The sequence below is a fragment of the Ornithodoros turicata genome, chromosome 10, assembly GCF_037126465.1.
Source record: "Ornithodoros turicata isolate Travis chromosome 10, ASM3712646v1, whole genome shotgun sequence".
NCBI lineage: Eukaryota > Metazoa > Arthropoda > Arachnida > Ixodida > Argasidae > Ornithodoros > Ornithodoros turicata.
Genome location: NC_088210.1, coordinates 18,639,388 through 18,653,658, shown reverse-complemented (window position 1 = coordinate 18,653,658; position 14,271 = coordinate 18,639,388). Strand labels below are relative to the sequence as shown.

The 14,271-nt window shown below is 45.0% G+C and overlaps 2 protein-coding genes across 7 annotated transcripts; both read left to right on the top strand.

The window, feature by feature from the left end:
* Nucleotides 1-527: 527 nt before the first annotated feature.
* LOC135370230 (uncharacterized) lies at nucleotides 528-2,622 on the top strand. The gene is made up of 2 exons (XM_064603933.1): nucleotides 528-617; nucleotides 727-2,622. The coding sequence occupies exons 1-2, from the start codon at nucleotides 585-587 to the stop codon at nucleotides 2,572-2,574; spliced, it is 1,881 nt and encodes a 626-aa protein (XP_064460003.1). The 5' UTR covers nucleotides 528-584; the 3' UTR covers nucleotides 2,575-2,622.
* A 2,221-nt stretch (nucleotides 2,623-4,843) lies between these two features.
* LOC135370787 (coiled-coil domain-containing protein 92-like) lies at nucleotides 4,844-14,059 on the top strand. 6 transcript variants are annotated; one of them, XM_064604630.1, is made up of 7 exons: nucleotides 4,844-5,018; nucleotides 5,429-5,507; nucleotides 5,692-5,936; nucleotides 6,000-6,047; nucleotides 6,119-6,252; nucleotides 7,557-7,855; nucleotides 10,274-14,059. In XM_064604630.1, exons 3-7 carry the CDS (start codon nucleotides 5,720-5,722, stop codon nucleotides 10,659-10,661), a joined length of 1,086 nt encoding a protein of 361 aa, XP_064460700.1. In that variant the 5' UTR covers nucleotides 4,844-5,018; nucleotides 5,429-5,507; nucleotides 5,692-5,719; the 3' UTR covers nucleotides 10,662-14,059. The 6 variants fall into 6 exon arrangements, with proteins under 6 accessions (XP_064460700.1, XP_064460699.1, XP_064460701.1 ...); XM_064604629.1 differs by having other exon boundaries at nucleotides 4,844-5,049; XM_064604631.1 differs by lacking the exon at nucleotides 5,429-5,507 and having other exon boundaries at nucleotides 4,844-5,031.
* Nucleotides 14,060-14,271: the final 212 nt, after the last annotated feature.

Genomic DNA, 14,271 nt, shown 5'->3' with positions numbered 1-14,271 from the left:
ATTTTCTATTTGGCTCCTTTATAAAAAATTCCGTATTTCCCGTTACAACTGCAGTGCGCTTTAACTATCCTTTCAGTGTGCATCAGCAAATGTCATCTATGGGATTCGTACATTTCCTTCAGTATAAGTCGCATTCTGTGACATTTTTTTCCTGATATGGCCTTTCTCGGCGTGACTTGAACTTGAATGGTAAAAAAAAAAAAAAAAGTATGAGTTCGCTCAGTATGAGTTGTCCGCGTATGAGCTGGGGTAGAACCGGTGAACCATAACGTAGACGAACGATCACTGTTTTACATCTGTCCTCCTCCTCCTTCGTCCTCGGAGCAGTGGCCGTTATCCACTAAGGGCGATTGGCCAGGACCAGATGGTGGACATCTGTCCTTCGCACTCACACGAAAAGCACGTAGTGATACAGTGGTCGAAGTTTGAGTTGTTGTTCCGTAAGCTCGAGGGCTACGTGCCACATGGTTTACAAAAAGAAGAAGAGTGCTCGAGTAGGTAACCATTCTCCGTGGGAAGAAGAAGAAGGTGGCTGTAGCCCACCATAGTGGCTGCTCTGGCTCGCGTATCCTACATCACCGATTATGTCTAGAAGGCGAAGAATGGCCTCATATTGGGTATGTCGCATTTATCTGATTTTATTTCCGTCAGAAGACTGGGAAAGGGAATCGACTGACTTCATTCGTCTTTCTTCTGTTCCTGATGTGGATTGTTGCCTCTTTTCAGAATAAGCCACACAGAAAGACAAGCAAGTTGAAACTCACAATATACGCGTTTACTCTCGTCCTCGTTCTCCTCCTGTACGCACGGATGACATTCGATGAAAAGCCTGCACTGTATGGATTAGCCGTCGACACAGAGGGCTGCCGAATACCCGACTTCGACCCATTTGACGCAACCGTGCTCGAACACTACGACCCGAGGATGCCCTACACTTGCGTCGCGCAACCATCGTTCATAAGGCAGGACGGCAACACGTTTTACGTACTTTCCGATGTCTTGAAAGCTTATTTCAACGTATCTGTGTCAGATATACGATGTTCCTACCGCGTCATCAAGAACAATTATTCGGCTGCAGCACCAGATTACGTTCTGATCTACAGTAAGAGCTACGAGCTCGTCTTTGGTGCTCCCCTGTCCGCGGAACACATCCAGGTGGAATGCAGGTACAGGGGCGCCGTAATCCACAGAGAGTTCTTCATCGTGCCCTTGATAAAATCGAAAGTAGAACTCCGATGCCGCCAGGCGGCACGTCGCAGAAACGTGTCCCGCGATGCTCTCAACGTCATCGTTTTAGGCCTGGATGGTGTGTCTCGTCTCAACTCCCTGCGCCATCTTAAGCAGACGAGGGCTTACCTATCCCGGGCTTTCCACGTCGTGGAGCTCTTCGGGTATAACAAGGTCGGCGACAACTCGTTTCCGAACCAGCTGGCGATGCTCACGGGTCGCTCGGAGGAAGAAGAAGCGAAGGTCTGTAAGGAAGGGTACTTTGACGACGAAGAGCTCATCTGGAAGACGTACGGAAGGATGGGGTACAGGACCATGTTCCTGGAAGAGACTCCACAGTGGGGATTATTTACGTACTTTTGCCGTGGGTTTCGACGTCGTCCCACCGATTACTACCCGCGCCCCTTCACGCAGACCGTGGACTTTGCGGGCAAGCGCAGAAGCCGAGATAACGAACCGTACTGTGTGAGAACCAAAGCTGAAACTGAGGTACACCTGGAGTACACGACGTCGCTGTTAGCTTTGCTGGGCAACCGTTCTTATTTCACATACACGTGGATATCGGAAGTGTCGCACGACTATCTCAACTCCGCGGGGTACGCCGACGCGCCGTTTTTGAAGACCTTCCAGACACTGGCCTCTACGGGCGCGATGGACAGGTCCGTCGTAATCTTCATGAGCGACCACGGGCAGCGCTACGGCTCAATTCGAAACACCCTCATCGGGAAGTATGAAGACCGTCTACCCTTCTGTATCTTGCTTTTCCCACCAAGTTTTCGAGCGAAGTTCCCCGAAGCTGTGAGGAATCTAGAGATCAATCAGCGCCGGCTTACCACCCCTTACGACATCCACGCTACACTTATGGAACTGGCGAACTTTGAGCGCTCGAGGAACGCGGGAGGATATCGCACGACGCGTGGGGTCAGCCTTCTGCACGAAGTCCCTCCGAACAGGACGTGCACCGGGGCCTTTATTCCGCCTCATTATTGTAGCTGTCAGGACACGCAGGTCATCAGCACCGCCGACTCGCTCTCGTGGAGGATGGCCGAGTTCGCCGTAGAGAGAGTGAACCAGCGGCTTTCGAAAGAGTTACCGAAAAAGTGTGCGACCCTCCGTTTGCATCGTGTAGTGGATATTCGGAAACTGTTGACGAGCGTCCGTGAGCGTACTGAACACTATTGGGTGACGTTCGTGACGACGATCGCGAACGTCGCTATAGAAGGTACCGTAGGTGTGAGTGGAGAAGGAAATTTCACACTGAACGATGTCAGTCGAATTACGTTTGCGAGGAATCAATCGTATTGTTCTGTGAGCAAATTTACCTCCTTGTTCTGTGTATGCATATAGCCGATGGAGTCCATACAAAGCTTTTCATTAAAAACCTCTCTGCATGTCTGCATTGTTTCAGTTTGAGTAATGTACAAGGGTCGTCAGTTTTTCGATGTATTCACCGCCAGCATCTAGGAGACACCGCTGCCATCGCTGTGGCAACTCTTGGGTACCTTTTGGGTTTATAGAATGATGAAGCGGGCTGCTGTCGTAGCCACTGCAGGGCATCTCTCTGGAGGGCTGCTCCTGTGCGGAACGTCTTTCCACTAACACATGTTAATGGATTGGGACTAAATGCGGGCTGTAAAGGGCATGGGCCGAAACATCCCAGCGCTGCTACCGTCAAATTCGCCATGTGTGGCCGGGCATGTAGAATACCCTTCCTCGCAACATCTCTGCCTTCTCTTGCGAATTAGTACGTTTCGCACGGCACTCTTTATCAGCGTGCACTAGTACTTGGCATTAATCGTGACCCTTTTCTTCAAATGGATGATACGCCCACATGTCTCAGAAGACAGTTCCCATGGCCTTCCCAGCAGTCGTCTGCAACCTGCCGTTCTTTGGTGGCGGGAAAGACTTATGTCGCCATTGTGTGCTGCTAACTTTTTTGTCTCTAGGGTGAAATGATGCATCCAGGTTCATCTGTGATGACTGATTGCAAAAAATCGTCCCTCTCTGATTAAAACTGGTTCAGCAGCTGCTCAGAGACTGCCACGCGCGCACCCTTCTTGTCACAAGTGAAGTGTCGGGGGGGGGGGGGAACCATGTTGCACAGACTTTGCGGAACAGTAAGTGCACGAGAATGATTGTCTCCACACTGCCCACACTAATATTACGCTGGGCTGCAATGTCCCGAACTGTTACTCGCCACTTCTCGAGGATGGCTTGCTCAATGCCTGCGACGTTCACTGGCGTGACTGCAGTCGTGCGAACATGTCAACGGAATTCATTCGTCACCATATCACGTCCTTTGCCAAACTATCTTCACCGTTCGTACACTCTCCCCATTGACATAGTTTGTTCCCCGTACTGCTGCACGTGCCCATGACCCGAGAACGATTGCACTTCGTCCTCCGAAAGTTTTATTCAACGACATTTACTTACAGATTTGAGCGACCCTTGAATTAGGGCTGCTCAGTTTGACTACGTGACGCCGATAACATGCCAATTTAATTCACGCCGCCACCGACAAAATGGACGCCGACACACCTGGAACGTGGGTTTCTATCTAGAACACCGGGCTCACCTAGGGTTGCCACCTTTCCTAGTGAAAAATACCGGCTGAAGGAGAGGAGGTGGAATAGAGGGAAAGGCTCATGGGAAAGGGAAAGTGGGTGAGGGGTGGACGTATAATATAAGGAAGCATGTTCCTGTGTGTGGCTGGATCATTGATGCTAGAAATTGCTATAAACCGGCATGAACGCTACACTGGATCGTATTGGAGCAACTGGAGTGGACTGCCACTTTGAAAAACGCATCGACGCAGACAAACCCTTTTTTGCAGGCAGATATCTCAGGAAGGTTGTACACGGCCTAAGTTCTAGCTGGCTCGACACAACCACCAACAGCTTTGCACAACCACTGCTTTTGTCCCCTCCGAACACAAGACTTAATGAATAACAATGATAATAATAATAACAATGAATAATAATAATAATAATGAATAACTAAGAAAACGACTGGTGACTGCGGAATTGGGTCTGTGCTCCAGATTTATTCAAGCTGTAGTGGAATGTTGAAGGGAAAACTCCGTAAAAGCCCTTCTGAAAGGTCTTGAGCCACAAATACCTTCCTTCACCTTCCTACCGGCAGAAGGAGCAAATAACCGGCCTGGTGGCAACCCTAGGCTCACCCCAAGGCCACAAAAGTGCCGTGGACGACTGTGAGGGAAACGCCACGTACTCATTTTTCTGCCTCAACGTTAATCATTGATCACTTGTGTCATCTGATCACAATCATTTCTGTAGAATGTACACCTAAGAAGCAGGGATCGGAACCGGTATTTGTTCGGTCCGGTTCAGGTTCAGGTATATTAGTTGGGTTCGGTTTTAGCACCGCTGAAACAAAATTACCAGCTTGAACCAGTTCAAAAAATTGTTCGGTTCGGTTCGCGTTCGATAGAAAATGACGTGTTTTTTTTTTTTTTTTTCGGTTCGGGTTCAGTTCCGATTCTCATTACTGCTAAAAACCAAGTTCCGGTTTCCCTTCGTTCGCTAAAACGAAAGCGAAAGTACGTTCACCGTCGGTGGCGTTCGGCAGAATCGGCGCCGCCGTACGCGAAGCAGCCGTAGTCGCCGCCGATTTACTTTTGCGGTCTCCATGTCAACCGCGTTCTGACACCATGTTGGATGAAACATCATACGGTGATATTTCCGCATTATTGTTGTGTTTGGGCTGAAAGGATGTGCAGATGTGGTCATTCACAGAGTGCATTCAAATCCAAGCGCCCTGAGATTCGTCCGGTAGGTCCTCAATGTTAGTACCAACGACATGGTTAGTACTACCAACGTACTTCCTACACTTTCCTTCACTTTCTTGCGCATTCATTATTTGCACCTGACCTGACGATTCTGCCTAGCTATACGTATATGCTTGCCGTGAAGTTCCTGAAGTGTATGCTCTCTCATCAGAGAAAAAAAGAGAGCGTATTTTGAACTGGCAAGGTGGGAAAGTGCCGTTGTGATTGTTCATTTGGACAGTATACACATGTATTCAACGGCATAACCGAAGTAATGAACAACGAACTTCACTCATATACATATACACACCCACACACAGGAAAAAAGACACAAAGCACTTTGCTTAGTATGACGAACGCGATGATCGTATGCGTCAGGTCACTACACCCATGGATCGATTTCTTCGAGAACAGGTTACAAGTCTCCGAAGGCCTTTCTAGCCGTTATGGTTTCTGCAAAATCCGTCTCGGCAAAACAGTATGGAACATGCAGGTCTGAAATTATTGTGGGAGCGCCATTTTTCGTCGTTTATGCTGAACCATTAGCGTAGCCAGAAAACTATTTCTGGAGGGGCGCTACTGGAATTCCCCCTGGCTTTGCGACAATGGTGAACATATTCTTCCCTCGTCGTCATTCCTTCTAATAGCAAATCCTGTATTATTTATCTTCCTCGCAGTTGCCGTGGCATAGTGCCTGATGTGTAGATGTCTGTATCAATCATGGCCACAGAGGCCATGGAATCCGCCGTAGGAATGCAAAGTGGAGGAGAGCCTTTGGGAGGCTGTGGATACGAATCATGTGCATCCCTGAAGTCGAGACTGCACTCCGCAAAGAGCAACATCTTATTTCTCCAAAATGAGCACCGTCTCACTCTGCGTGGTCTGCATGCAGAAATCGCAAAGCTCCAGAAGACCATCAAAGGTGAGAAAAGAGACGCAGTTGGCCACTTCAGATTGCAGATGACAAGAACATTCATCATTTCAGAGCTCCAATTTGCCCTCATAAATAATGGCATACCTCTAGTCGATGAAGGTACGTTTGTAACTGACTTGTTTAGTTGAGTTGGGGTTCTTAACTTGTTGATTCGATTTTTCCCCCCCTAGAGTCATATAAAAAGCGAGTAGCCAGCCTCGAGGATGAATTGGATAAATGGTGCTGCCACTGCCGCTACTTGACTTCACAACTGGAGCAAGCAAATGGAGTACTGGTCTCACTCAACCAAAGGTTGCAGCTTCAGGTATGAATGGTTTCTGAATGGTATGAATGGTTTCAAAGGCAGTACATCCCAGATGATTCAACCAAGAAACCCTGTACCTTCCCCTTTACCTCAGATATAAAAATTACAGCTGTATTTTAAAACGAGTTGCGAAGTACATAGTTATATGGTTCCTAAAGCAAATAAGGCACAAATAGTCAGGTAACTAAGTAGTATTAACTTCTCTAATGCATGCAATAAGGTAACACACTCTCTTTAGCTTCATAAATTGCACAATCTTGACATCGACGATAACATTCTAGCTTCGCTCACAGTTTATCTCCATCAACGCTAACGAATCCAATCTAATGGTAGCAGAACAGAAAGCAAAACGCGATCACCCGAAAACACCAGAATGTATCAGTAGCACCCGTAATTTCACCCAGAATTGAAGATTTCAAAATAGACCCAATTTTTCCCTCCCGAGGCATTTAACCCAAAAAAAAGTGAGACCCTAGATATAGGTATGCATATATTTCTCTGTATAGAACAGCACTCCCTTTCGTTTGGTCATTTTTGTGATTACGAGTGCATCTTCAGAACTATTCGGGTATATTTGGTGTAGAAGAGACATTGTTTCAATTTGCAATTCCAACATGAAATTCCATATTCGATTCGGAACTTGACTCGAATGCATTACCATAATTATCTATTCGCCTCTGCATTAGGAAAAATAGAAATGCTCGTACTGTCACAAAAAGACAAATGTCCAGATGTGCATGGTAGCTGCTGCTGCTGATGATTGGAGTTTAATGGTGGTGGTGATAATTGGGAGTTTAATGGTAAAGGGGTTAAGACCCATAACACACTTCATTAACTCCATTAATGGTGGTACCATTAATGGAGTTTAATGGTAACAACAAAGCTGCCTGATACATGCAGGCTTTTTGTTTTGATTGCAGAATAAACAAGTTCTATGGGAGACGTTGTTAGGGGCAGTAGGCCCAACAGCAACACACATTACTACGTTAGCCACACACTCTTGATGTCCGCATTATAGCAGTGTTCTGCACCAACAACACGTAGATATGAGACTCAAGAACAGTTCTGTGTGTAAGGGTCTAGTTGCTATTGGTGTTTTACAGGAGGATGTTGAGAAAGAAGTGTAGGTAACATCAGCACCAGCTTGCAGGAAGTTAAACCCATTGTCTAATGCTAAACACGTTCACAACTCACTGTCCACACACAACGTGTAGCTAGCGACGCAAAAATTATGCCCGTTAACGACAAGTGTCTTTCCCAGTGGACTTTTGAAATACTTTTCCAATGTGCATACTATATTCCAGGATTGGCAGCACCAAACGGAGATTGCTGAAAAAGATTCGATCATTGCAAATCTGCAGCGAGAACTGGAGTGGAAGTGCACTGCTTTGTCTGAGCTAGAAGCTGGAACACGACGGCGATCACTTGTCTTACGGCTTCCACAGGGAGGGCCCCCTGGACCTTCAGCACAGAGTACAAAGTCGTCAAATCCTGTCGATCATGGCGGTCGTGAAGCTAACCCAATACGTGCACAAAAAAGGCTGCCTCTGAACAAGTCGAGTTCAACTCCTTTACAACGCTCAATGTCAAGTGGTGAGTCCAGGTGAGCATTGTTTGCATTTTCTCTCCAGCATTGCAGATAGGTATTGAGGGCTGTTCGAAAAGTATCCAGAATGGATTCACATTTAAAAAAAGTAAAATACTTACAAATTACTTACATAGTGGAGTTTCCTTTAAAAACCACACACTTAGCCCAGCACTGTTTTCACTGTCCAAAAGATTTTTGGAATTCTTGTTTGGAAACCGCAATGAACTATCCTAACACATTTGTTTGAATCTACTGAACGTCCTGAAATGTTTTTACTTATTTATTTTCAGCAGTCTAAGTGCATCTAGCACATTAACACATTTATCTTAACACATTTGTTTGAATCTCCCGTACATCCTGACATCTTTTTATTTATTTATTTATTTTCAGCAATCTAAATGCAGTTGAAAGTCAAACTAAAACATGTTTCGAAGATCCACACTCTTAAAAATGAACTTCACCGCATAGCACGCTCTTAGCCAACCATCATCTCAAAATGATATCGTTATCTGCCCTGATTTGTTGAAAACGATATCATTCGAGATGATGGTTGGCTAGGAGCGTGTTATGTGGTGAAGTTCATTTTTAAGAGTGCAGTATGGAGGTATGCGAACATTCGAGCTCTCGAATTTGAATTGAATATCAGTCACCCGAAGAACTTGATTCACGAATCCGAGTCGAATATCCGGTATTTGGTTTTTTGAATATTTGACTATTCCATGGATATAAACGACACCTACCGGCCTCGGTGGCTCAGTCGGTAGCGTGTTCGCCTTCTGATCCCGAGATCGCGGGTTCGAACCCGGCCGAGGACGCCAGCAACTTGGTGGCAGGGTACAAGTTGCTTAGACACGCCGTCTTCCGCGAGGGACGTTAAATACGGGGTGCTGTGTGATGAGCTTTCATTGCACGTTAAAGAACCCTCAGGTGGGCAAAAGCAATCCACAGACCGACCGCTGTGGCGTCGCTCATGATCTCAGTTGTCTTGCGACGTAAACACCCAATTATTATTATTATTAATAAACGACACCTCCTGAAAGTGGGCTTCACCTGACTCTTCCCTGCATGAGGTGAAGCCTGCTTTACGAATTTGCCAGTGCGGCAGGGCCATTACAGATGGACCGATGTTGTTTAGCTTTAGATAACTAAAGCCCAAATAAAATTTGTATACTACACATGAGGAAAAGGTGGCGTCCCTCCAGCATGCATTTTAGTGGTGCCAGCGGGGGACTTCGATTTATCTGGGAGGTTGCCTGTAAAAGGTTAACTGTTACATAATGCCTGGAGCCCAGGAACAAAAAGGGTGTCTTGAAGATGTCCATTATGTTCAGAATTTCAGCAACACAGCTTGCCCAAGCGAGACGTACACACTCCAGCAAACCAAAATCTGCTGTGGTGCCCTCGAGTTTCAACTAACGAGGTTCTACTTTACTAGTATTTTTGGACGAAACACTGATATCTGCACGAAACTTCGCAACCGGGCATTCTGTTGTCATAACTACAAAGCTAGCAAGGAAGTGTCACCTGTGTGGAGGGATAACTGCAGCCAGAAAAATATTTCGGGAGGGGTTCTATGGGGTCTTTACATGGGAGAGGAGGATTACCCCCTCGTTTCCTTCTCCCAAGTGCACTACCAAAGGTACCATTCTGGGGGTTGAACACCTAGAGCCCACCCCTCCCTCCCCTGACTACACCAGTGACTGCAGCGACAGAACACAATGAGATAGGGATGTGCACAGCACACACTGGTCTTCTCAAAAGTGAAGCCAGTGCCTGTGCTGCACCAGAACTGTTTGTCCACTCACTACAACAAAAGAATAGGCAAAGTGGACAAAATGGACAAAAATCAAATGTTGTGTGCTCCAAAAACTTCACCCACGATGTGTTTAATCCTGCAACACCAAATAACTCTACCTGTCCGAAATATTGAGCACTCCAAGTTTGGCAAATAACGAAATGAATATTAATTGGTTTTGTGCTGTTTGCACCACAGAGATGCAGATTTTACTGTTTCAGTAAAAATCATTGCAAATGAACTTCATGCACCATTTGGTTAATGTCACCGATGGCAATATAGATTTTTTTAAAGAAATGTGACAATGAGCGTGATACAGCATACTTGTGCAACACCACGGACGGGCTAAATTTTGACACAGGTATAACAAAACATGCTTGCTTATTCTGCTGCCCGATTGGTTGCTGCCGTTCCTGCTTCTTCGAGATGCCATTGTCCGCTGCGAACGATGTCGTTTTTCGTGCATGTTTGAGTCGCATTTCCGTCACAAACAGTAGCACAGTCGTAAGTCAAATAATCTTGTCTTTGCACGTTAGTGCTCATTCAGGAGATGTTTGAATGTTGGGACACCCACTATCTCATTTGGTGCTTACATTAACATCCACTGTATATTTCATTTTTGCCCATACCCCCCTAAGGCTCCCCGAAATCAGCCAATCTGAACAAAGTCGCCCACGTCAGGGAGAAAGGAGACTCCCTCAAACCTGCGTCGTATCTAGGCCGGCCACCAGCGGACAGACATTGCCAAAGAACGTGTCCTCGGCGGCAAAGTGTGCGCCAAATGCAACTGCCCACCAGAACTCGCCCCGAGGCACAACGGTGCGGTTAGGGGGACACCTTCCTCCGCTCGCCGACGGTGGACGCACCTCGCCTTTTCCAACACGTTCTCTAGTTCGCCAACAGCTGAGAGTTCACTGTGATGCCGGCGTGGATATTGACACTCACCTTTCTATCGATCGAATCCCCTCACCGGAGCTTCGACCGAGGAAGGTCACCGCAACCGTGCTGGAGGTGTCAAGTAAATGATGGGGTGTAGGTGTACAGCTGGATAGTTTGTACACCACGTTTCGTGATAGGCATTACATAGATCGTCTCTGTTTAGCCCAATCGTGTGCACCACAATGCATTCACTGTCAGGTTTAGCTTTTAACATATTTTTTTTTTTTTTCCGCTGAGGACAGCACCACAGAGTACCACATTCTTCCAATTGCAGTTCTTTTTCATCCACATCTGCCTCTTCACCTCTCCTGTGAACACATGATGCTGAAATCTTGATGTGTGAAAAATCTTTGGCTGAGCTGAGCAGGTTCCGTAGGTTTTTATGTTAGATGCCTTTCCACAAAGCTTGGAATGGCCTGCTCTATATGGTACTCAGTATATCTGGAGCGTGAGATCAGAATTGTACACGTTACCGAAAACAAGGAAGTACTAAATACCGTTACTTGTTACCTCGGAAAAAAGGTACTAAGTACGTTACTCATTACTGAGAAGCGAAAAGGAACACGTTCTCATTACTCGTTAGTAGCCAGTTACTTTTCCATTAATACATTTATTTCCGTCAAACATTTATTTTCGTCGTGTAACTCGAGTTAAGGCGTAAAGCTGTGTGTCATCCCAGTCAGGTTCATGGCCGTGACAGGCTCATAGAATGTGCTCATAACATCATAATACCGCCTTTGCAATGTCTGGAAGGGGGGGGAAGTAACCAGTAAGTTGCAGTAACGAGTTACTCATTTTTGTAATGAAATCTATTGACGGTTCCAAATTTTAGAAAAGTAATGAAGCTGTTACTTTGTTCCTAAAAAAGTGACTCGTTATTCAGTAACAAGTTACCTGTAACGAGTTAAGTGCAAGTCTGCCTGAGGTACAGGGTGTCATGCATTCACAGTTTAGAACCACAATACTGTAAACTCTACAGTCACGTCTGACAAAAAGATATATCCTTTGTACGTATAATACAATTGGAAGTTGTCAGATGTGGGGAACAAAGTTGCCGTGTGTTAATTTTTTGGCATTAGGAAACTGGCGCTAGTAAGACATGCTATGAATTGCGTTTTCTGGTTCAAACAATGAGAAACAATGCAGCACAAAGCTTTTTCATTGCATCACTTCTAATCTGTGTTCTCTCATCCTCCACGGCTTAGATTCTCAGTACGTTGTCAGGTCACTGTGCTGTTTTGTGCGAACTGTGGTGTGCAGTATAATGGTTGTGTTCACGGTTGAGTCCAATGAATGTGTTCACAGCACAGACAACACTTACGTTTGACCAATCGACACTCATTGCCATTGGTCATGAACAATGTACCGAGCACTCTGCACTGACAGTCAAGTATAGATACGGTGAACAGGTAATATGGTGTTATCAGTGGAATAAGATCCATTCAAAGGTGTATCTGTGGAATATTGAGCATGCGAATGGTGCTCCCCGTTGAAGGCGTTGTTGCTTTTTCGTCTTGGAAAAGCAACAACAACAACAACGGAGTGCGAGGCGCTTCTTGCTCATTGGTCAGCTGCATGGAACAAGCAAGAAGTTCAGTCTGGACCATCTCTTCTGTAGCGGGAGGGTTTTGGTTGACCATACTAGCGTTGTACTTTAGTTTCGAAAAAACTCAATTTGGACCTCAGTTGTGTTAGGCACAATTTTTGGCAGTCCTACTTTTATTTATCCTACCTCAGAGATCAATTTTATGAGACTCACATTATTACAATAACTCATGCAAACATTCACACATGTCATCATGTTCCATTCATATCTGTAGGCATATTTTAGTTATGCATAAGATGGCATATCACATTTATATTGAGGCATGCCTCGAGATAAAGGTTTCAGTTATACAGATTTGTATACTGCACCCATGGGGTTGCTTTTGGTGGGGTGAGTTGAAATGCACATAAGTGTGAGCGAAGGTGTTAAAACTTCCATGATTGCAGTGAGGAATGTTTTGTTCTCTGGTGACCCTTCAATATCCCTAATTCCCAGCACTGGCCGTGGTGTTCTTGTACACTTAAGAATATGGAACACAGGAGTCGAACTGAACAGAGGTACAGGGATTGTTAATCTCTGGCATTCTATTTTATTTATTTATTTTATTTAAGAGGTGCCCTTCAATGGAGCTACACTCTATACACTATATTCTGCTACACATGTGGGGGAAAGGTTTCAGCTTGGTCTAGGAGTGATCTGGGCCATATTTCTTCTACTACAGATCTTGTGAAGAGGCAGCAAATTTTGTTGTTGGTAGTTTTGCCATTGAGTATACATGGAATATAATAGACTAAAGAGCAAAGCCCAGTCATGAAAAAAAAAAAAATTGTAAAAGAATCATGTTAAAACTGGTTTTGTTAAAATTTGTTTTGTTTTTAAGGTAACAGTTTTTCATGTTTAAAATGAAGATTTAAAGTAAGGTACAACACATGTTTAACACAGACATACATACATACACGAATATAGCATCAAAAAGAAACATTTTGCTCTGACTAGCCAGTTTTTTATTAAAGATAGTTTGTCCTTGGATATTTTAATAATTTAATAAGTAATATTTTAATATGTACCTGAAGTTGGTGAAGTGCTGCTCTGAAATTGGCAAAAATTTGCAAATTTTTGTGTAGGACAAATGGTGGCAGATGGTGGCACGATGTTAAGTTCGTCGTTTCACTCTAAAAATTTCTCTCAGGCTGCTGACGTCAAATGCACAGGATCAATCTAAAATTTGCATATCATGTGTCTATCTGGCCCATCAGAAGTTTTTAGAAAAGTCTGGGGTGGTGACAGCTGGTTGAATATGGCTGAAAGAAGCTTGATCTTACATTACACCAGTTCCAGCTGAAATGCTGAAACAAAGAGGAATGTCTAGTATGTAACAACTGTTTGTTACTATATGTACACTCTATGAGGAAATGTTTTATACTGTTCATGTAGATCTGACTAGTCATTAGTTAATACTCATTATACAGCTCCCTTGCATTTCGAAACCTTTGTTGCTGTCTATGGAACCTGGTGGCAGTGCACTGCTCGGTCAGAAGGAGAGCGTGTTGTGCTCATAGTTAAAAAGATAAAAACCCCAGTGCAGGGAAAGACGACGACGAAACACAAAAAAGATGAGGGCACAGCACTGACACATCACTACCTGCTCTGAGTTATTGCACACTGAAAATCTGGCTCTGTGAGAGAGGCGCCTTCACTCTTTCCTTCAGTCCTCACTAATTCGCGCGCCTCTTTGTTGAAAAGTGCCAGGCGTACCTGTTGCCATGGTAACTGGCTGCTTCTCTGCAGGAAAATCCACCGTCTGTCATCGCGCTCTGTCTACCGGGATTTCGAAGGCACATTCTTTTTGTACATGTTTCAAAAATAGCGTGCTCCGGAGACAAGTATAGCTTTGTGTATTGAATATGTAAACTACAATATTAAAACAGCATTAAACGCATGCAGTTAGCGATGATTTCTTGACCTCCTTGGCAACTCTGCTTGAATTCTTGCATTTCCTTTGTTTTCTTTTGCACTTTGATTCGGAGCGGTTGTGGCAGTGTAGATAGAAAAAGTCTTGTCCGTCTTGCAGGCACTGTGTTTCCAGAATTCTGCAAGGTATGAGAACAGGACAGGCCACAGCTGCTCACCTTACTGAAATTGACCGGTCAG

Coding starts and splice junctions, on each gene's coding strand:
- LOC135370787 (XM_064604630.1), top strand. CDS start 5,720: ATGTCTGTATCAATCATGGCCACAGAGGCCATGGAATCCGCCGTAGGA. Junction 5,937..5,999: donor GCTCCAGAAGACCATCAAAG/GTGAGAAAAGAG, acceptor TCATCATTTCAG/AGCTCCAATTTGCCCTCATA. Junction 6,253..7,556: donor ACCAAAGGTTGCAGCTTCAG/GTATGAATGGTT, acceptor ACTATATTCCAG/GATTGGCAGCACCAAACGGA.
- LOC135370230 (XM_064603933.1), top strand. CDS start 585: ATGTCTAGAAGGCGAAGAATGGCCTCATATTGG. Junction 618..726: donor GAAGAATGGCCTCATATTGG/GTATGTCGCATT, acceptor GCCTCTTTTCAG/AATAAGCCACACAGAAAGAC.